Source organism: Phyllobates terribilis, unplaced genomic scaffold (assembly GCF_046119375.1).
Source record: "Phyllobates terribilis strain yellow unplaced genomic scaffold, ASM4611937v1 Scaffold_9__5_contigs__length_417890890, whole genome shotgun sequence".
NCBI lineage: Eukaryota > Metazoa > Chordata > Amphibia > Anura > Dendrobatidae > Phyllobates > Phyllobates terribilis.
In genome coordinates this window covers 381,521,108-381,542,773 of record NW_027362769.1, presented here as the reverse complement: position 1 = coordinate 381,542,773, position 21,666 = coordinate 381,521,108, and the positions used below count along the sequence as shown (strand labels likewise).

At 47.7% G+C, this 21,666-nt stretch overlaps 1 protein-coding gene across 14 annotated transcripts in view; it reads left to right on the top strand.

The window, feature by feature from the left end:
* The first annotated feature begins 261 nt into the window (after positions 1-261).
* Positions 262-21,666, top strand: part of MPRIP (myosin phosphatase Rho interacting protein) — a 102,666-nt gene continuing 81,261 nt past the window's right edge. For 5 of the 14 annotated variants that reach the window (XM_073648511.1, XM_073648504.1, XM_073648506.1 and 2 more), the window contains exons 1-2: positions 262-605; positions 13,815-13,892. In XM_073648511.1, coding sequence (XP_073504612.1) covers positions 486-605; positions 13,815-13,892 — 198 coding nt within the window. In that variant the 5' untranslated portion in view covers positions 262-485. The remainder of the gene's footprint in view (positions 606-13,814; positions 13,893-21,666) is intronic. The other 9 variants (XM_073648515.1, XM_073648516.1, XM_073648514.1 and 6 more) reach the window with 5 other exon arrangements.

Here is a 21,666-nt window from a genome sequence, read left to right as displayed (position 1 = left end):
ATTGCAGTGCACTGTGTATAGATTGCAGAGCCTGTGTATAGATTGCAGTGCACTGTGTATAGATTGCAGTGCACTGTACACAGGCTCCGCCCCCCGCAGCTGTCACTGGATCCCTGGGGAATGCTGCGCCTCCACCTAACTTTTTCCAGGCTCCGCCCTCTGCAGTGACAGCTGAACTTGCTGGCCACTCGCGCTCCGCTTTCTTTTGTTATCCTGCGGGGGGGGGGAGGCGGTGGGGGAGGGCGCGCCGCGCTCTCATTGGTTCTCCCTCCTGTCACTCACGCTCCCCGTTGGCCCCGCCCGGCGCCTCTGCCAGGTCCGTTCCAATGTCTCAGTGAGCGGCGGAGAGCAGAGCGGGGGAGCGCCGGGATTACAGGAGCAGCTCCGCTGCCCGGGATGTGAGTGTGAGCCCGAGGATGGGGGACGGCCCCTAGTCTCCTCTCACCCGCCCGCCTGCACCGCTGTACACTCGCCCGGCCCTCGCTATGTCTGCGAAGGAGAACCCGTGTAAGAAGTTCCAGGCCAATATCTTCAACAAGAGCAAATGTCAGAACTGCTTTAAGCCGCGGGAGTCACATCTGCTGTCAGACGAGGACCTGAACCAGGTGAGAGGCTGCCCCGGCTCTCCGCACTGCCCCCTGCCGGCCGGAGGTGTGCAGCCCGGGACGTCCGCCAGGGGGCGCCGGAGGCGGTGTGCGGGCGGGAGACCCCCGGAGTGAGGCCTCTGCAGACCCTGATACCCCAGAGCGAGCACCCCCCCTCGTCTCCTGCCCCGATACCTCCGGAGCGAGCACCCCTTCCCTCGTCTCCTGCCCCGATACCCCCGAAGCGAGCACCCCCCCCATCTCTCCTGCACAGATACCCCCGAAGCGAGCGCCCCCCCCCCTCGTCTCTTGCCCCGATACCCCCGGAGCGAGCGCCCCCCCCTATCTCTCCTGCCCCGATACCCCCGGAGCGAGCACCCCCCCCCCTCGTCTCCTGCCCCGATACCCCCGAAGCGAGCGCCCCCCCCTATCTCTCCTGCCCCGATACCCCCGAAGCGAGCACCCCCCCCCCCTATCTCTCCTGCCCCGATACCCCCGGAGCGAGCACCCCCCCCCTCGTCTCCTGCCCCGATACCCCCGAAGCGAGCGCCCCCCCCTATCTCTCCTGCCCCGATACCCCCGAAGCGAGCACCCCCCCCCCCTCGTCTCCTGCCCCGATACCCCCGGAGCGAGCGCCCCCCCCTATCTCTCCTGCCCCGATACCCCCGAAACGAGCACCCCCCCCCCTCGTCTCCTGCCCCGATACCCCCGGAGCGAGCACCCCCCCCCCCTCGTCTCCTGCCCCGATACCCCCGGAGCGAGCACCCCCCCCCTCGTCTCCTGCCCCGATACCTCCGGAGCGAGCACCCCCCCCCTCGTCTCCTGCCCCGATACCTCCGGAGCGAGCACCCCCCCCCTCGTCTCCTGCCCCGATACCCCCGGAGCGAGCACCCCCCCCCTCGTCTCCTGCCCCGATACCCCCGGAGCGAGCACCCCCCCCCTCGTCTCCTGCCCCGATACCCCCGAAGCGAGCACCCCCCCCCCTCGTCTCCTGCCCCGATACCCCCGGAGCGAGCACCCCCCCCCTCGTCTCCTGCCCCGATACCCCCGGAGCGAGCACCCCCCCCCTCGTCTCCTGCCCCGATACCTCCGGAGCGAGCACCCCCCCCCAGTGTGCGCGGGGCACTGATATGTGTTTGAGGCCTTCATACCCCTCGGGTTTATATTCCCCACATTGTGCCTCATCATAGTGAACGGCAGCACCTGGGTTATCAATATTAGGGTGAGGCCTTATCTCCCTTCGGGTTGTAAGAAGAGACCCCTCATATTCCACCCTGGGTCTTACGTGGCCTTTAATTCCCACTCAGTTTTTGTTAAGTTACAGATGTTGAGGTGACTCCTCTTATTCCTTCCCTTGCTGACCTTATATCGGTATCTGTCCCCCTAGTAATCCTCCATGGGTGGCAATGATTGGGGTGACCCCTCATTAGCTGACCCTATATTTGTATGCGCCTCCAGTGATCCTTTTCGGGGATTCATGTATTGGGGTGGCCCCCGATTGGGGGGTACAGAAGTTACTTCTCCAGTTGCCCCCCCAATATGGAGGACTTGTCTTGAAATGGTGACTTATAAAGTTGGGTTTCTTTCTCTTCCCTCCTGCCCCCGCTGCTGCGTCTTCTTGGCTGATATGTTACTTTGTCCGTCTTATACTCGGTGTCACAATGTTTCCATTGACTGTATAATATTTGCCATCATGTGACCTGGCCCCAGGATTCTGGGTTTAGGATGAGGCCTTGTCTTAGGCCCCACGTCTTTGCTCCCCCCTCCCTTGTCTTGTATGAATGTGTGGCAGTTGAGGGGTTAATCCTCGACTATTTCGCCTTGGGCCCAAGCGTTCGTTCTCCAGCTTTATGGGTTGCACTTAGCAGTGGAAATTGCATATTTCCTGAATGTGCAGCAGAATTCCTGCGCTCGGGAGCCGCCGTGGAGCCTGGAATCATCATCATCATCATCACTGTATGGGAGGATTCCTCAGCCTTTCCACTTGTCTATCTGCAGGAGGAGGAGGACGAAGATCCGGATGATCCAAAATCTGAGCCAGCGACTGTTTCTTTACCAAGAACTGGTCACTTCCTGACAAGTTCTCCCTGTTTTTGCTGTTTGGTGTCTGTGTATTGGGGCCTTCCTGTGATAGGGGGCGGCATGAATGGTTGTAGTCATGGCGCCCTGTGTTGTGTGTCTGCAGTTTAATCCATGGATGTGCAGAGAAAAGGAGGTTGTAAACTCCGATCCGAGGTCTTGTAATGTAACATTCCCATTCTGCAAACTGGATGTTTATTGGAGGACGCAATGTTAAATTATTGGTGTGGTATGTTAGGAGCCTGGGCTCGAGTCCGTCACTTGTGGCCTTCATAATACACATGTAATGGGAATAACTATTACTATCAACGTGCAACATGTCCAAAGGGGCAAGACCAGCTCTGAAGCCAACAATGTGTTGAGAGTTACATCCTGTATTATACTCCACAGCTGCACTCACTATTCTGCTGGTGTAGTCACTGTGTACATACATTACATTACTGATCCTGAGTTACATCCTGTATTATACTCCAGAGCTGCACTCACTATTCTGCTGGTGTAGTCACTGTGTACATACATTACATTACTGACCCTGTACTGATCCTGAGTTACATCCTGTATTATACTCCAGAGCTGCACTCACTATTCTGCTGGTGCAGTCACTGCGTACATACATTACATTACCTATCCTGAGTTACATCCTGTATTATACTCCAGAGCTGCACTCACTATTCTGCTGGTGCAGTCACTGTGTACGTACATTACAATACTGATCCTGAGTTACATCCTGTATTATACTCCAGAGCTGCACCCACTATTCTGCTGGTGCAGTCACTGCGTACATACATTACATTACCTATCCTGAGTTACATCCTGTATTATACTCCAGAGCTGCACTCACTATTCTGCTGGTGCAGTCACTGTGTACGTACATTACAATACTGATCCTGAGTTACATCCTGTATTATACTCCAGAGCTGCACTCACTATTCTGCTGGTGCAGTCACTGTGTACATACATTACATTACTGATCCTGAGTTACATCCTGTATTATACTCCAGAGCTGCACTCACTATTCTGCTGGTGCAGTCACTGTGTACATACATTACATTACTGACCCTGAGTTACATCCTGTATTATACTCCAGAGCTGCACTCACTATTCTGCTGGTGTAGTCACTGTGTACATACATTACATTACTGACCCTGTACTGATCCTGAGTTACATCCTGTATTATACTCCAGAGCTGCACTCACTATTCTGCTGGTGCAGTCACTGCGTACATACATTACATTACCTATCCTGAGTTACATCCTGTATTATACTCCAGATCTGCACTCACTATTCTGCTGGTGCAGTCACTGTGTACGTACATTACAATACTGATCTTGAGTTACATCCTGTATTATACTCCAGAGCTGCACCCACTATTCTGCTGGTGCAGTCACTGTGTACATACATTACATTACTGATCCTGAGTTACATCCTGTATTATACTCCAGAGCTGCACTCACTATTCTGCTGGTGCAGTCACTGTGTACATACATTACATTACTGACCCTGAGTTACATCCTGTATTATACTCCAGAGCTGCACTCACTATTCTGCTGGTGCACTCTCTGTGTACATACATTACATTACTGATCCTGAGTTACATCCTGTATTATACCCCAGAGCTGCACTCACTATTCTGCTGGTGCAGTCACTGTGTACATACATTACATTACTGACCCTGAGTTACATCCTGTATTATACTCCAGAGCTGCACTCACTATTCTGCTGGTGCAGTCACTGTGTACATACATTACATTGCTGATCCTGAGTTACATCCTGTATTATACCCCAGAGCTGCACTCACTATTCTGCTGGTGCAGTCACTGTGTACATACATTACATTGCTGATCCTGAGTTACATCCTGTATTATACCCCAGAGCTGCACTCACTATTCTGCTGGTGCAGTCACTGTGTACATACATTACATTGCTGATCCTGAGTTACATCCTGTATTATACCCCAGAGCTGCACTCACTATTCTGCTGGTGCACTCGCTGTGTACATACATTACATTACTGATCCTGAGTTACATCCTGTATTATACTCCAGAGCTGCACTCACTATTCTGCTGGTGCACTCGCTGTGTACATACATTACTTTACTGATCCTGAGTTACATCCTGTATTATACTCCAGAGCTGCACTCACTATTCTGCTGGTGCAGTCACTGTGTACATACATTACATTACTGATCCTGAGTTACATCCTGTATTATACTCCAGAGCTGCACTCACTATTCTGCTGGTGCAGTCACTGTGTACATTGCCTATACTGTACCTTTTATGGGTGATTGGGGGGCTCGTGCATAGGATGGACCCTTCCTCCTTCCCCATTGGTGATGTGACCCTACATAGATGTCCCTGTGTAGTCTTGGCCTTGGTATAACCAGACCCGGAGATTTCTCCTCCTGAGATTTGTGAGGACTGGTGACTCTGCGCTCGCCTTCTTGTCTTGGTGTCAGGATCTTGGTGCTATTTACCCTGTAGCCCCCCTATCCCCTATGCTCTTATGACCTTGCCCCATTGTGCAGTGATGATGAGGAGCCCCTCTTAGTATTTAGGATATGGCCTGTCGGGGTGATGTCATCTTCCAGGAGCTCTCGATCCTTTAGTTGTTGGTGGTGGTTTTGCAGCTTCTGTGTGCAGCCCCCGAGGCGAGAGTCGTCTTCATCACTGACCGAACATGAATTAAACATAACTGACGACTTTTTTTCCCGGGGGCTCTATGCACTCATAGGTTTCAGGCCCCCACAAGCCTGAAATTCTCACACCTGAACTACACACCTGGTGATAAGGGATGCAGTACCCGGGCAGCTTTGCACTGCCACCTCTACTCTGTGCTGTGATGTCACCATGTACATGATTTCATTACAGACAGTGGAGGAAAAGGGAAAGTATCTTAAAAGGGCCTTTACCAGAGTGTGGGGCCATGTAAACACTAGCGTGTCTGTGGTGCTGGGGTTTGGCTTCCCAAACATGTCCTTGTCCAAACGGTCTTCTTCAACATTGGGTAGTAAAAGAAGTTACCTGAGATGAGACCAGAAACATTGGGTGCATTGCACAGACGCAGCCAAGGACTGTACAGCTGGCTTCTGTGCACATTGCGTGGATGCAGCTGAGGATGGGTCACCTTGCTTTGCTGCACATTAATGTATACAGCTATGTTTTCATGCACATTGCACAAATGCAGGCGAGGACAGCTGTCCGTGTTACGCGTGCTCATGGTGAGGATGTGGCTGAGGACCGTTCACCCCGATGTGCATGCATATTGCACAAATGCTACGGAGCTCAGGTCCCCTCAACCTGCTGTGCATGCGTATTGCACAAAAGCTGCGGAGCTCAGGTCCCCTCAACCTGCTGTGCATGCTTATTGCACAAATGCTACGGAGCTCAGGTCCCCTCAACCTGCTGTGCATGCGTATTGCACAAATGCTACGGAGCTCAGGTCCCCTCAACCTGCTGTGCATGCGTATTGCACAAAAGCTGCGGAGCTCAGGTCCCCTCACCCTGCTGTGCATGCTTATTGCACAAATGCTGCGGAGCTCAGGTCCCCTCACCCTGCTGTGCATGCTTATTGCACAAATGCTACGGAGCTCAGGTCCCCTCACCCTGCTGTGCATGCTTATTGCACAAATGCTACGGAGCTCAGGTCCCCTCACCCTGCTGTGCATGCGTATTGCACAAATGCTGCGGAGCTCAGGTCCCCTCACTGTGCTGTGCATGCGTATTGCACAAATGCTGCGGAGCTCAGGTCCCCTCACTGTGCTGTGCATGCGTATTGCACAAATGCTGCGGAGCTCAGGTCCCCTCACCCTGCTGTGCATGCGTATTGCACAAATGCTGCGGAGCTCAGGTCCCCTCACTGTGCTGTGCATTGCACGGGTGCAGCGGAGGAGAGGTGACCTCGCTTCCCTGCACATGAGCCAGATGCCACTGGCATGTCTGACTGCATACTTGGGACAGTAGGAAAAATTTATGTTTTCGGTAAACCAGGATGACAAGTGCTGGAGAAAGGCAGCAATAGGGACTGTGGAGCTTGAGTCACCAGTCTGGGGGTCAGCGACCAGGATGCGGCCCCTCACTTCTCCGGAATCTTGACACGATGGGATTGCCTTTCTTTCCTCCTTCCTGCGTATTCTGGTTGCTCGCCTTTTGATCTGGCCAATTATTTCGGGAACGCCTTTGTTGTTGTCGCCTTCATCTATGATCTGGGAGGATGCATGGTGTTTGGGTTTGTCACGTGTTGATGGGTGAATGCTTTGTATTCTGCTGGGATATGTAGTTCTGCAGAAGCTGCTCGCTTTGCTGTAGAGCCCCCCCTGTTTATTTAGGACGTGCTCCTGGTGACATATATCTTGTATATTTGGGCACAGGATTAGAAGGTGGATACGGATGCCGCGTGTTGGCAGAGACCACTGTGTACACAGCACGTCAGTCATCCCCTGCAGATTCTGCCAGGACATGAAACACTATACAGCGCAGCACAATTAATCCAGGGCATTACTGGTGTTCATCCAGAGCCAAGACGTTCTGCACGGGTTCAAGACTCCTGAATGCCACGGGGCAGAGGGCTCCTCCTCACTTACTGTAAAACTTCCATCCATTTACCATGGCTTCTTTAGAAATCCATTACTGTCGCGTTTTGCCCTGACTTTTCACATATTCAGTGCACCAAGTGCTGATGCATTTCTGATCTAGAGTCTTGGTATAGTCCTCCCTAAGTCGGAGTTTGTGTAAAACAAATGCGAGCTGCTTAAGTGATGCTGTGACTAGAAGTGTTAGGAAGCCTTAATTGATGCGTTTTGAATCATAAAATCTGTGAAATGTTTTGAACCCACTTTGGGCATAATTCTAAGGTTGTGACAATCAGAAAACATCTAGGCTTAAAATCAGAAATGCGTCAGCACTTGGTTATATAAACTTTAACTTGTGTGCAAAATGCGTCAGCGCTTGGTGCTTTTTAACTCTGATCCAAACTCAGTCAAATACGAAGCAATAAAAAACGGCACCAAATGGCATGTGACACATTTTGGACCAGAGTTAAAATCCACAAGCGCTGACGCATTTCGAACATAAGTTATACAAGTGCTGGCTCATATCTGATTTAAATCTTCGGCATAATATCGTTGTCATTCGCAGCCTTGGGATTATGCCTAAAATAAGTCCTAAATGTTTCAGCAATGCTGTAAACCAAAATGCATCAGTAGCATTTGGTGCTGTTTATGATTTCTTAGCCGACACGTTTTGGACCAGGGTTAAGAGCACCAAGTACGGATGCATTTTTGATTTTACGTTTCTATATTGTTCGTCCTAGCGCTGATGCTTTTCTGAACAAGATCCTTTGTGTGTTTTCGAGGTAGCGGCTCCTTTCCGTGAAGCTGAATGAATAAGGTCTTAGTTTTGAACCGGGTCAGGCGGGAATGAAATGCAAGTTATTGTACCCCCGGTTATCAGCCCAGTGTCGCAGTGTTATACTTGCCCCCGCCTGTCGATGAGCTCTACGTCCCGACCAGTCATGGAGGAGACAACCTTTTTCAGCGCTGCTTCTTGTAGCACATCCTCGGGAGGAATGGAGGGGCCTGGGGCTGTGCAGTTTGGATTTTACCGTCTCCGCCATCGCCTTTGGTTTTGTGTGTGGGCCTCGGCCGGTGACATAACAGCGTAATCCACTGCGGTGATGTAACCAGTAATCTTATTGCTTTAATGAGCCTCTGCCAAGTGACTCACTCGGGGAATGTTGGCTCTCGTCTCCACTCTGGGCGACGGCTCCTCGCTAAAGATCTGGTCTGTTTTTTTTTTCCTAATGGGTTAAGTACTTTTAAATGTTTAACCCCTTTAATGTGGAGTTGATCCAGAGGATCTGCTATGACATCAGGATGCTGGTCATTAAAAGGGACAGACACGCAAAAATAGTTTCCATACTGCCATATTGTGCTCCATCGGTCACTGGATACGTCCAAAAATATCTGAAGGGGTCAGTGGGGCTCCCATTACCATGCCTTAGGTGCCATAATTCAGCTTCATCTGCCACTGTAATGGCCTCTTGGTGATTACTTTCTGGTTGATCAGGAGTGATCGGCGTTAGAAATCATTGATGACGAGGATGATCGATGGCGAAAATGACCATTAGTTTGCTCAAAGTCTTTCTAAATCTGTAACTACCAAGTTGCAGAACCTTTCATTCAGAATGTATTTCATGGGATAATTGTGTAAAGTAATTGTTATATAAGCGATTTTCCCGTGGGGAGAGGGGATCACCAGATGTGAAGCTGCTCCTGGGAGGTAGAACTAGTCTGTAACCTTGGGGGGCTCTAGGCCTTTTGTGATTTGGTAGAGGCTCTTGGGACCTCTCGGTGCTTTCTGACGTTCCCAGATTTGCATAATGAATGGTTTGAGGAGCTTCTTATTACACGGCAGCAGGTAGAGGAGGCGTCTATAGGATTGGGAGCCGCGGTGACACGGTCGTATCCTCAGGTTAATATGCGGATGCGAGTGATGAAACATGGACATCCCAGCACTGGATATGTAAGTGTCAGCCGAAGACCCCCCCCCCACTGTGGCTGCTTACGCTATGTACATGCATATGGCGCTCTACTTCTATGTAGGGCATTATTTTACGACTTTTCTAATTCTCTGCTGTTAGCTCTCGCACCTTGCTGGTTTGTGAAGTGCATCATGGGATATGTAGTTTTAATTGAGTTTTGTTCTCCCAGCTGGGAGCTGTAGTTTTGCAACAAGTAGGGGAGAGACCCAAAAAATAGGAAGGTGTTTTCCGGGCGCCTATCGGTTATTTAGGATGTACTGGCGTCATTATTGCTCCTCAGCTGCGGTTCCTGCTGAATCCGGTCAGGGCCATTTTGAGAACTCCCGCAGCGATTGCCCTTTTATCCGTGGACCTCTCATGACCTTCACAAAGGTATCTGAATTATTTCCTTATGTGTAAGGTTAACTTACAAACTTTTACCTTTTAATACCTGTCCTTCTCATTAAAGCTGTTCCTCCCCTCGGTATATGTGGCTGCACTGTAAAGCATGGAAGCCTGAGCGTCTGATGATACTGGAGGCAGATTTCAGACTCCCTTAGACAGTGAGGTGAGTGGGAGTCAGTCCTCTTAACTCCCTCGAAATCTTCCTCCTATGCCCATCCTAAATTCCGCCATATCTGACCTTTCTTTGCCTACATCTGTTGTCTTGGGAGAGTTGGGACCATATCTACCTTAGATGGTCAGGTTCCCACCGAAGTTGAAGGTTATGGCCACCTTCAGCATCGGGACGAGTAAACTGAACCCTCTTGTTGGATTAGAGCTCATCTGAATGAGGAGCCGGGTGATGGAGGTAGAGACGCAGGTGGCGCGTCCAAAGACCTGTGACCTGCGAGTCACCACGACCATCCAACTTGTTCTGACTTTTTATGACTTTACTCTTGCGGTCGTGGGACTTTTGGGGGGTCCCAATGCTGCGTTTTTTTTTTTTGTTTTTTTTTGGCCACGTGACCTGTGTTGTTGCCTCATAGTCCCAGGCTTTCGGGAGGAGTGATAAATGCGTGATTGGTATGTATGTATGGGTCTGATCGGTGGGACGTCCATCGATCTCAAGACCAGGCTTCGTGAAGACCCTAGTGTGGTTAGAGCGGCAGTGAGCATGTGTGACCGGTTGCTACATAGAAGATTTTGGGACCCCGGTTATCAGGATTTTGGGGGGCTCTCAATGGATGGACACCAAGCGCTCATACATTTCCCTGCTCTGCAGAAAAACCCCTTTAATGGCAGCCTCCGTATGATATAAACGTGGTGGCTCTGACCCCTTACAGTAGCTATGGGGCCCTGGTCTGGTTATTCCCATCCTCTTTCCGTCTCTGATGAAGCTGAGGGTCCCGGTTTTCATTGTGTGGCCCCTCTTCTACTTGATCTGTTCAGGCTTTTCTGTGGTTATTAGGGGGCCGTGGGGCCCGGTGGTCCATGCTTTGTCCTTGCTGTCCACGCAGCCTGATTGTCCGCCATATCTGCTCTTGTTTTCCAGTTAGCGATGGATGAATTATTCCCGGTGCGTTCCCGCACACGACGCCCGCTCTGCAGCGGCTGCTCATCGTCTGCTCCGGGATATGTTACTTTGCGGCGGAGCTGGACGTGCTGTTTACCCTGCCGGACTCGTGTACGGCGGTGTCTGAACCTGGCCCCGTCCGTCAGCGCTCAGGGATTTCCTCTCGGGTTTTATACCTTTCTAAAAACAGACGGACAGCTGCTGTCTGCGGATATCGGGGTGACGAAACAATGCGACAGCTGGAAGCTGCCCCATACGTCCATTGTAGTACCTTACAGCTGAGGGTTTGTTACAGTTAGATCCAGTCTAGACAGTCCTCTGAGCTGTGCTGATCATTTGCTACAGTGTATCAGTGCAGATAACCGGATGCTATTTCTTACGGTCACACCCAGGATGTGAGATTTTAAGGATCCTATAAAGGAGTTTTCCCATCTTGTAAAAGTTATTGCATGTAGCTCGCCATCGCTTTGTTATTGATCCTGAGAATGAGGGGGCTCTGGTGTAGTGAAGGGGGCTGGCTGCTCGCCCCCGTTATCCTATCCATTGGAAGCGATCCTAGCAATACGCCATCACTTTATGAAACTCCCCTTTAAATATGACATTCTGCTCGCTAATGTCGCCTCGTTTACAGCCACCTTCTGGTTTATGTGGCACAGACCTATTATCAGAGCGGTTATTTTCGGGAGTGACGGGGCCGCTGGACTGGACGGATCGCCCTTTCAATAAACCAAGCATTAAATGCCTCACAAACTGTTCCAGGCGGCATTAATGGGGCATTTCACAACCGTCATAAATGTGGTCATCGCCTCCCCGGGTGTCTGCGGTGCGGAGGAACAACGCCGGATGTGAAATGTCAGAGGAGGGACGCGTGTTCATTCAGCAATTCAGGGCTCAAAAACTTTCTGATTTTTGAGCAAAAAAAACCCCCAAAAATGCAGGTGGCAACGACTCTGCTGTTATTGTGCAAGAAAACAAGGCCATAAAGCTGCCCCATGTGAATACATCCCAACAGCTGTAATCTACATTATAGGGACGGGTCAGCAGGAAAGGGTTTGGTCTCTCTTATCCGTGTGTAATGAGGCACGGACAGTTTATGTGGACTTGCGTGTGACCTCCGTCGCAAATCATATGACGGTCATAGAAAGTTTCTTGTGAATTAAGCCAATGCCGATAATTTACTAGGACCCGTCGTTATTAAAGAGGTGGTCAGGTTAAATCAAGTTATCTCCTATCCATAGGACAGACTAATTTGTGGGGGTCCGAGCGCTGGGACCTACACCGATCGAGGAACTTTAATCACCATTATCCCCAAGATGGCGCGGCCGGGATGCTTGATCGTCACTCCATTCACGCTCCGTGAAACTGCTGGAAAAAGACGAGCGCAGCCCCGTAGGGAATGAATGGAGCGGCGATCGGCACTGTGCTCTGTCGCTCCATTCTTGGTGTCCCAGTGGTTGGACTCCCACCGATCAAGTCAATCCTGTGGATGGTGGATAATTTGTTTTATATGGACAACCCCTTTATGTTGCTGATGCTTAAATGGATCGTCTTGTATGGAGGCATGTCCTAGGACCTAGGTTATAGTACATGCCCTAAAAGGGCTTCAATCTACAGCCGGTATAAAGGGTATTTCTGGTTCTAGCTTTAATCATTGTGTCATGAAAAGTTCTGTAACTTTCCAAAATACTTTAGGCCCAATTCATTATTACATTTGCAATTTTTTTTTTCATTTGTGCCTTCTCTAAAGTCTATAATTTTTTTTTTTTAATGTTCGTCATTGTGGACCAGATTTGGTGCTTCCACCTGATTCATCAATTGAGACTTCATAAAACGTCACAGTTTTTGTGCAAATATTCTCCTTCCCGCAGAGTGAATTTTATGTACGGCTGTAATGTTTGTGCAATTTTTTTGACATTTTATTGGAATATGCAACTTTTTCCTCCAAAAAGTTTAAAGATAAAGAACATTTTATTTGTGCCAAATTTGTGAATCGCGTTGCACCATTTTCAAGAATTTAGCAAAAAAAAACAATCAACGAATACGACACTGTGTAAAAAGAAAATTGATTTAAAAAAGCAAAATACGAGGAAATGATGAACCGGCCCTTTTGTATTTCAGTTCTTTTCTATTTTTACGATCTCTGCTTGCTTTTGGTGAATGGGAACAGGCTTAAAACTTGAGTTGTGCAAAAAGAAGGACCACGATTCAGCAGCCTATGTCTGTAGTCGCCCCGGGTCTGAGCCCTGCGGACCTCCTCCTACCTGCAGCATCCCCGGCGCCTCTTCTGATTACTAGGCCTGGCGTGATGTCTTCTCGTCTACCCTCGTGGGCCGCCGCGGGCATCGTGTCTGTTAGGAATGTCCTAATATGGATCCTATAGAAATGTGGAGGTTTCACTTCTCTGGCCGAGGCCAGGAAGCTGCCACGAGCCTCCACTCAACCCACAGCATTGGGGGGTCTGTGTGATGTCAGCGGCCGCGGAGAAGTAAACTGTTTGTTCCATGCACCCATCACTTATCCCTTATATAGTCATATGGTGCCGGCCCGGACCCCCGAGGTGACTGATGGATCTAAGATGCCAGGTCTGGGGGCTTCTGTACTAGTTGACCACAGGTGACGTGTGAAATCCTCACTCTCAGGAAACATGGCGGCCACGATGCTGCTCAGGATCACTGTGGCAGATCTTCCTGTAACGTGTAAACTAACCCCCGGGACTTCCCGCTGGCCTTTCTCACCCTGTCACCCGCTGGCGCGTGTTAAGGTGCTGCTGTCACCTCTGATCCAGTGCAGGCGCTAGCAACACTGAGCAGAGCAGCCGCACCGTCCCCTGTGTATATACAGGTGCAGTCTGCAGACGGGGTGATCAGTCCTTTATCACTCAGCTTTACCAGGCTACTGAATGGCTAACCCCACCATATGTATAGGAACAGAGAAGATGCATTACAGTCGAATGCTGTGCAGATCATCACCCAGCTTTCCCAGGAGCTGATAGGACTGTCTTATGGGGTCGTCTGAGACGCTGCAGGGTCTTCACGTCACACATGTACTCATCAGAGTCCTGAGATTTGTCCTCGGAAATTAAAGGATCCTATAATATTATCTTTTTCTGTGTTTTACAGGCCAAGCCCATCTACGGAGGATGGCTGCTGCTCGCTCCAGAGGGCACCGATTTTGACAATCCAATGCACAGATCCCGGGTAAGAGAAAAAACAAAACACCCTGACGTTAAATGGCTTAAAGTTTCTCAGGTGTCGCCCATAGTCCGGTCCACGGCAGCCGGCTCTGTACTGCAACGTGGCTGGGTCACTGTATGAAATTTAGCAGGCATTGTGGAAATCAACTGCTTTGTGGTGTGTTATTGGGATTTTAGGGATCCAAACTGTAGGACCAGTACTATAACATGGATAAATTAGGGGCCTTCGGGGTCGTGTTCTACAATCCATGGGTCTTACGTGACGGACCTGTACCGATCTATGAAATTATAAGCTTGGGATACCCCTTTAATAAGAGACAAGGTTTCAATGCTCAAAGGGAAAGTTGAGTGTAAAGAGAAGGATTTTCTTACATTTTTCTAAAAAAAAAATCTGATTACTAAGGCAGAAGGCAAAGACAGGCCGGAAATAAAGGCCCTCATACACCTAATACAATGGTGGACCGGAGATAAAGGCCTTCATACACCTAATACAATGGTGGACCGGAGATAAAGGCCCTCATACACCTAATACAATGGTGGACCGGAGATAAAGGCCCTCATACACCTAATACAATGGTGGACCGGAGATAAAGGCTCTCATACACCTAATGCAATGGTGGACCGGAGATAAAGGCCCTCATACACCTAATACAATGGTGGACCGGAGATAAAGGCTCTCATACACCTAATACAATGGTGGACCGGAGATAAAGGCCCTCATACACCTAATACAATGGTGGACCGGAGATAAAGGCCCTCATACACCTAATGCAATGGTGGACCGGAGATAAAGGCCCTCATACACCTAATACAATGGTGGACCGGAGATAAAGGCTCTCATACACCTAATGCAATGGTGGACCGGAGATAAAGGCCCTCATACACCTAATACAATGGTGGACCGGAGATAAAGGCCCTCATACACCTAATGCAATGGTGGACCGGAGATAAAGGCCCTCATACACCTAATACAATGGTGGACCGGAGATAAAGGCTCTCATACACCTAATGCAATGGTGGACCGGAGATAAAGGCCCTCATACACCTAATACAATGGTGGACCGGAGAGAAAGGCCCTCATACACCTAATGCAATGGTGGACCGGAGATAAAGGCCCTCATACACCTAATACAATGGTGGACCGGAGATAAAGGCCTTCATACACCTAATACAATGGTGGACCGGAAATAAAGGCCTTCATACACCTAATACAATGGTGGACCGGAGATAAAGGCCCTCATACACCTAATACAATGGTGGACCGGAGATAAAGGCCCTCATACACCTAATGCAATGGTGGACCGGAGATAAAGGCCCTCATACACCTAATACAATGGTGGACCGGAGATAAAGGCTCTCATACACCTAATACAATGGTGGACCGGAGATAAAGGCCCTCATACACCTAATACAATGGTGGACCGGAGATAAAGGCCCTCATACACCTAATGCAATGGTGGACCGGAGATAAAGGCCCTCATACACCTAATACAATGGTGGACCGGAGATAAAGGCCCTCATACACCTAATACAATGGTGGACCGGAGATAAAGGCCTTCATACACCTTATGCAATGGTGGACCGGAGATAAAGGCCCTCATACACCTAATACAATGGTGGACCGGAGATAAAGGCTCTCATACACATAATACAATGGTGGACCGGAGATAAAGGCCTTCATACACCTAATGCAATGGTGGACCGGAGATAAAGGCCTTCATACACCTTATGCAATGGTGGACCGGAGATAAAGGCCTTCATACACCTAATACAATGGTGGACCGGAGATAAAGGCCCTCATACACCTAATACAATGGTGGACCGGAGATAAAGGCCCTCATACACCTAATACAATGGTGGACTGGAGATAAAGGCCCTCATACACCTAATACAATGGTGGACCGGAGATAAAGGCTCTCATACACCTAATACAATGGTGGACCGGAGATAAAGGCTCTCATACACCTAATACAATGGTGGACCGGAGATAAAGGCTCTCATACACCTAATACAATGGTGGACCGGATCACAGTTGGTAGTCAGCGGTAACCACAACATCTCTGACCTCATCGGCCGTGTTAGATCTTTTGTCAGCAGATGATGTTGCCGATCCTGATCATTGGTGGAAAAAGTCTAACATGCCCGGTGTGTTTAGAACGATTAACAGCCGTTTTCTCAAGACAGCCGACCGTCAATCTGTACTGTCAAAATTGATGATTTCAGCCAACTTTTATCTAATGTGTATGGGGCGTAAATCCCACCAAATCTCCTATCTGTCCTGTTGAACCATTGTGAGACAACTAGAAGGCAGTGATCTGTAGTAACCAGACGGACAGCCATCTTTATCTGGACTGTGCCCACACTGGGATGTTCCCGCTTTACTAATCAGATTTTTCTACATTCATAAACCGGAGCGCATGTTTCCATCCCTAGCTATAAAAATATTTCCTTGGAAAACTTTTTTTTTTTTTTTTTAACTTAGTAAGATAGTAAGAGATCGAGAAAGGAGACTTGTCAGGACTTCTCCCCAGCCCTTACTCATCTCTTACAGCCTTAGTAATTAGATTTATTTTTTGTTATTAATCTAGGCAAATCTCTCATAGAATCATAGAATGGTAGAGTTGGAAGGGACCTCCTGGGTCATCTGGTCCAACCCCCTGCTCAAAGCAGGATTCACTAGATCATCTCAGACAGATGTCTGTCCAGCCTCTGTTTGAAGACGTCCATTGAAGGGGAACTCACCACCTCTCGTGGCAGCCTGTTCCACTCATTAATCACCCTAACTGTCAAAAAGTTTTTTCTAATATCTAATCTGTGTCTCCTCCCATTTAGTTTCATCCCATTGCTTCTAGTCTTTCCTTGTGCAAATGAGAATAAAGATGATCCTTCTACAATGTGACAGCCCTTGACATATTTGTAGACAGCTATTAAGTCTCCTCTCAGTCTTCTTTTTTGCAAGCTAAACATTCCCAAATCCTGCAACCGTTCCTCATAGGACATGGTTTGCAGACCAGTCACCATTCTGGTCGCTCTTCTCTGAACTTGCTCCAGTTTGTCTATGTCTTTTTTAAAATGTGGTGCCCAAAACTGTACACAGTATTCCAGATGAGGTCTGACCAAAGAGGAGTAAAGACCGATAATGACTTCACGTGATCTAGACTGTATGCTTCTGTTAATACATCCCAGAATTGTATTTGCCTTTTTTGCTGCTGCATCACACTGTTGACTCATGTTCAGTCTATGATCTATTAGTATACCTAAGTCTTTTTCACATGTACTGTTGCTTAGCTCTATTCCTCCCATTTTGTATATGCTTTTTTCATTTTTATTGCCCAGATGTAGTACTTTGCATTTTTCCCTGTTAAAAACCATTCTGTTGGTTGCTGCCCACTGCTCCAGTTTATTTAGGTCTTTTTGAATCCTCTCTCTCTCTTCTCTAGTATTAGCTATCCCTCCTAGCTTTGTGTCATCAGCAAATTTAATCAGCTTACCCTCAATTCCTTCATCTAAATCATTGATAAAGATGTTGAACAATACAGGTCCCAGGACGGAGCCCTGTGGTACCCCACTTGAGACATTCATCCAGCTGGATGTGAAGCCATTTACAACCACCCTTTGAGTCCGATCACTAAGCCAGTTATGAATCCACCTAACAGTTGCCTGGTCCGTTGCATACTTGGTCATTTTTTCAATAAGGATGGTGTGAGATACTTTGTCAAATGCTTTGCTGAAGTCAAGATATACTATATCTACAGCATTTCCCTGATCCACCCAGTCAGTGATTCTGTCATAGAAGGAAATTAAGTTAGTCTGACATGACTTGTTAGTTACAAACCCATGCTGACTCTGGTTAATCACTTCATTCTTATCCATGTACTTACATACATGTTGTTTAATAATTTGCTCAAAGATCTTTCCTGGTATAGAAGTCAGACTCACCGGCCTATAGTTCCCTGGGTCCACCTTCTTCCCCTTTTTGAAGATAGGAACAACATTTGCTCTTCTCCAGTCTTCTGGGACTTCACCTGTTCTCCAAGAATTTTCAAAGATTATGGAGAGTGGTTCTAAAATTTCTTCTACGATCTCCTTCAGTACTCTGGGGTGTAATTCATCTGGACCTGGAGACTTGAACTCATTTATGTTAGCTAAATATTCCCTCACAATCTTTCTGTTTACAGATAACTTGGATTCCTCTATTCCTTTAAAAGGACAGTGAAGATCAGTTGATGTTACATTTTCTTTCTGAGAGAAAACAGATGCAAAATAGGAATTAAAAAGTTCGGCCTTCTCAACATCCTCTCTTACCATTTCTCCATTTTCATCCTGTAAAAATCCTATAGCATCTTTGACTTTTCTTTTACTTTTGACATACCCCCAAAATCCTTTTTTATTGCTTTTGACATCTCTTGCAAGCCTTAATTCATTGTCAGCTTTAGCTAACCTGATACGTGCCCTACAGGATCTGCAGACTGCATTATAATCTTCTTTAGATATGCCTCCCTCTTTCCATTTAATAAACATTTCTTTCTTTCTTTTTAGCATGTGTTTAAGTTCTGTGTTCATCCATCCTGGTTTCCTTAAATGCTTCCCATTCTTCCTACTTTCCGGGATTGTTAACGATTGTGCTTTGAGAATCTCATTTTTAAAAATTTCCCATCCTTCCTGGACATTTTTGTCCTTAAGGACATCCAGCCATTGGATCCCTCCTATTCTCTTTCTGAGTCTCTTAAAATCTGCCTTTCTAAAATCTAACCTTGAAGTTTGAGTCTTCACATGTCTTCCTCCTCTAGTTATCCAAAATTCTATAATAGCATGATCGCTGCCTCCTAGGGTCCCAGCCACCTTTACCTCCTCAACCATTTCCTCCCTGTTTATAAGGATTAGATCCAAAGTAGCAGATCCCCTTGTTTTCTCCCCTACCTTTTGGAAGATAAAGTTGTCAGCAAGAGAGGATAAGAATTTGCTTGACCTGTTAGTTTTACTTGAGAGAGATTCCCAACAAATGTCTGGATAGTTGAAATCTCCCATGACCACTACGTCATATTTTTTGGAGAACTTGGTCATTTGATACATAAAGAGTTCATCCATATCTTCAGCTTGCCCAGGTGGCCTGTAGTAAATGCCTACAATGGTGTCCTTTCCGTTGTTCTCTCCTTGTATTCTTACCCAAACAGTTTCCACAGAACTCCCAGTCTCTGAAGCTTCAATCTCTGTGCAGATATACGCTTTTCTAACATACAATGAGACACCTCCTCCTCTTTTATCAAGTCTGTTTCTGGCAAATAAGTTGTATCCTTTTAGCCTTTTATTCCAATCATGTGTATCGTCCCACCAAGTTTCAGTGATTCCAATGACATCATATTCCTTTTCCTGCATTAGTAGTTCCAATTCTCCTTGTTTGTTGCCCATGCTTTGTGCATTTGTATAAAAACATTTTAGTTTGTGATTGGTTTCTCTTCCTCCCATATTTTTATTATTTAAATTGTTTTGTCTTTGTTCTTCCTTTCCACTTCCATTAGCAGAGATCTCAATAGTATTTGTCAGCTGTATGGCTTTTTCTGGCCTTTTGCTTCCCTTCCCACATTGTTCTAGTTTAAAGCTCTTCTGATGAGTGTAGCAAGGCGACTTCCAAATACATGTTTTCCAGTCTTCGTAAGGTGCACCCCATCTCTAGCAAGTAGTCCATCGTATAGGTAATTCATTCCGTGATCCAGAAATCCAAATCCTTGTTGACGGCACCATCGACGTAGCCAGTTGTTCACCTGTAGAATCTTATTCCACCTCATTGTTCCATGGCCATCCACTGGGAGGATGGATGAGAAGACCACCTGCGCTCCCAATTCTTTCACTTTCTTGCCTAAGTCTTCAAAGTCACTGCAGATGGTTTCCAGGTCCTTTCTTGCGGTGTCATTTGTCCCCACATGTATTAGCAGGAATGGGTAGTGATCTGTAGGTCTGAAGAGTCTTGATATCCTGTCAGACACATCTTTAATTTTTGCTCCTGGAAGACAGCACATTTCTCTTGAGGTTATGTCTGGTCTGCAGATAGCGGCCTCTGTTCCTCTTAACAGGGAATCCCCCATGACCACCACTCTCCGTTTTTTCTTCACAACATTCTTCTTTCTCCATCCAGGAGGATTCTGAGGGCTTACAAGGTTATTCATTGCTGGCAAAGTCTTATCTTGCTGTATTTCTTCATGGTTCTCCTGCGTGAGAGCCTGGTACTGGTTCCTGAGCAGTATGGGTGCTGACTGCCTCTCGATCCTCCTGCTTCTGTGGGTCACATGCTTCCATTCCTCTGTTTCGTCAGGTGCAGTTCGAATTTCTTCTCTTTCTGAATCATGAAGAGATAATTCTGCTCTGTCTAAGAACTCTTCACCTTCCTTAATGATTTTCAAGGTAGTTAACCTCTCTTCTAGATTTCGCAACTTTTCCTCCAACAGGGACACAAGCTTGCATTTCTGGCATGTGAAGTTTGGCTTTTCCACTGGCAAGTCTGTGAACATGTAGCAGGATATGCAGCTCACCAAATGGCTCCTGGACTCTTCCATGTTCTGAAAACAGTGAAAAAAGCTTAAAAAAAAAAGCTTCAAAATGCAAATTATCTCCTCAGGACTCCTCCCCTGGTTTACCGATGTCCTCTTTTCAGCTCCAACAGCCAAAATCCAGTGTTCTTTGAGCTCGCGGAGACTCTTCACTTACCCCAAAATGCAGTGGGAATATGCAAATTATCTCCTCAGGACTCCTCCCCTGGTTTTGTAGGTTAGGGGAATGTTGAATCGTTAACTCCAGTCTATGTATGTGGAAAAATCTAAAGGGATTGTTCAGTAGCAAAAGTCTAATAAAATTTAAAAAAAAACTAAAAAAAAAACGGAGCAATGTCACTCATGCGATGTCGGCGCTGTGGCTGCTTGCGGTCATGTTATTATATTACGTGATTGGCTACAGTAATCAGCGACCACTGATCGGCTGCAGCCTCTCAGTGTTCCGTTACAGCGGACATCGCAATGGTTCCCTTTCAACAAGACAGAGAAGATCCTTGGCAGGACTCATCCCAGAACCTCTGACAACTTAAAGGGTCGTGTATCCATCAAGACCAGACTGTCAGTCCTCTGTAAGGACCGTGCTGTCACTGTGACACCTTCTTGGCTCATTTTTTTTAAATAGTCCATCTTTTGGAATATTGAATTGTGCCCTGGGATATTCCAATAAAATATTTTCTACGGTGAGTTACTGGGGTTGGGAACATGATCTCCATTTTATGTATACAGGAAAATCTGATTAATAAAGCGTGCTGAGCCTGGGAGTGTCGGTGTCAGCACAGGCCCGGTCCAGATAATGTCTGGCTCTGATGGATACACGACCTGCCATGGTTCCTTATCATCCAGACTGGTGGCAGCACTTGGTCTGCTTTATGAATCAGATTTTCGACATACATCTGCTGGAGATCTGGTACATTATCTCTGCCCTTCCGGTCTGGTGTGAGAATGTTGTCCTCCGTCATCTGCTGCCGATTATGTAGTTGTTAATTCCTTCCCCGCTTTTCCCATTGGGGACGCTATCCCATCACATTTCGCCTCGCGTCTTTCCTGCCTCTGACCTCATCGCTTAATAACAGGTTAAATATAGAAGGTTAATGAATAGATAGAAAACCCGATCATTTGGGGATTAGGCTACATCCAACCAACGCAGGAGCCAAAAGTGACGTACCCGGCCAGGAGCCGCTTGGCGCAGACGTGTGGTCTCCAGCCAGGCTCCACTCCGGCACGTCGGGAGTT